The 1,264-nt window shown below is 44.5% G+C and overlaps 1 protein-coding gene across 1 annotated transcript; it reads left to right on the top strand.

Annotated features, from left to right (window-relative positions):
- The first annotated feature begins 251 nt into the window (after positions 1–251).
- On the top strand, positions 252–1,100 carry LOC102829036 (40S ribosomal protein S4-like). The gene has a single exon (XM_006876580.1). It carries the CDS (start codon positions 271–273, stop codon positions 1,060–1,062), a length of 792 nt encoding a protein of 263 aa, XP_006876642.1. The 5' UTR covers positions 252–270; the 3' UTR covers positions 1,063–1,100.
- Positions 1,101–1,264: the final 164 nt, after the last annotated feature.

A 1,264-nucleotide genomic window follows, 5' to 3' on the forward strand; every position in this document is an offset into this window, starting at 1 on the left:
AGGGAGGGAGGGCTAACAAACCCACCTGGGTTCCAGATGTACCAGGAGCTACTGCCATATCTTACTCACATCCTGTCCTGCCAGCTCTTTATATTTGTTGGTTGTATGTTTGCAGTAATTTTTCCGCTAGTAATTTTCCTCCTAACCTTACCCTAACAACTTCATCTCGTGTACTTTGGTAATTTTACCAGGAGCGACTAGTCCCTGAATAAGCACATCATGCATAGGCCAGCAAAAATGAGGACCGTCCTTCACCGAGTTTCGCCCGCCATGGCCCGGGGCCCCAAGAAGCACTTGAAGCGTTTTACAGCGCCTAAACATTGGATGCTCGACAAACTAACGGGTGTTTTTGCGCCTCGTCCATCAACAGGTCCTCACAAGCTGAGAGAATGTCTGCCCCTCATAATCTTCCTCAGGAATAGACTCAAGTATGCCTTGACTGGAGATGAGGTAAAGAAAATATGTATGCAGCGTTTCATCAGAATCGACAGCAAGATCCGAACTGACATCACATACCCTACTGGATTCATGGATGTCATCAGCATCGAGAAGACAGGTGAGCATTTCCGCCTGATCTATGACACCAAAGGCCGTTTTGCTGTTCATCGCATCAGAGCTGAAGAAGCAAAGTACAAGCTGTGCAAAGTGAGAAAGATACTTGTTGGTACAAAGGGAATCGCACACCTCGTGACTCATGATGCTCGAACCATCCGTTACCCAGATCCTCTCATCAAGGTGAATGACACCGTCATGATTGATTTAGGAACCGGGAAGATAATCGACTTCATCAGATTTGACACTGGTAATGTGTGCATGGTGATCGGTGGAGCCAATCTTGGCCGTGTTTGTATAATCACCAACAGAGAAAGACACCCTGGTTCCTTTGATGTTGTGCATGTGAAGGATGCCAATGGCAACAGCTTTGCCACAAGACTTTCCAACATTTTTGTCATTGGCAAAGGTAATAAGCCTTGGATTTCCCTACCCAGAGGAAAGGGCATTCGACTCACCATCGCTGAAGAGAGAGACCGGAGACTGACAGCAAAACAGAGCAGCACCTAAACTGCAGTAGAATTGTGTTTCTCTGATCAAATAAACAGGTTCAGATTTCAAAAAAAAAAAAAAAAGAATACCAGAAAGACATTTATTGTCTATGAAAAGGATTTTGATTGTATGGATCAGGGCATGCTATGGGTAATATTGCAAAGAATGGGTATTCCAGAACACTTAATTGTGTTTATGAGGAACCTATATATAGACCAAG

This window comes from Chrysochloris asiatica, unplaced genomic scaffold (assembly GCF_000296735.1).
Source record: "Chrysochloris asiatica unplaced genomic scaffold, ChrAsi1.0 scaffold00392, whole genome shotgun sequence".
NCBI classification, from domain to species: Eukaryota; Metazoa; Chordata; class Mammalia; order Afrosoricida; family Chrysochloridae; genus Chrysochloris; species Chrysochloris asiatica.

Excerpts from the sequence above, each read along its gene's own strand:
- LOC102829036 (XM_006876580.1), top strand. The coding sequence starts at position 271 with ATGGCCCGGGGCCCCAAGAAGCACTTGAAGCGTTTTACAGCGCCTAAA.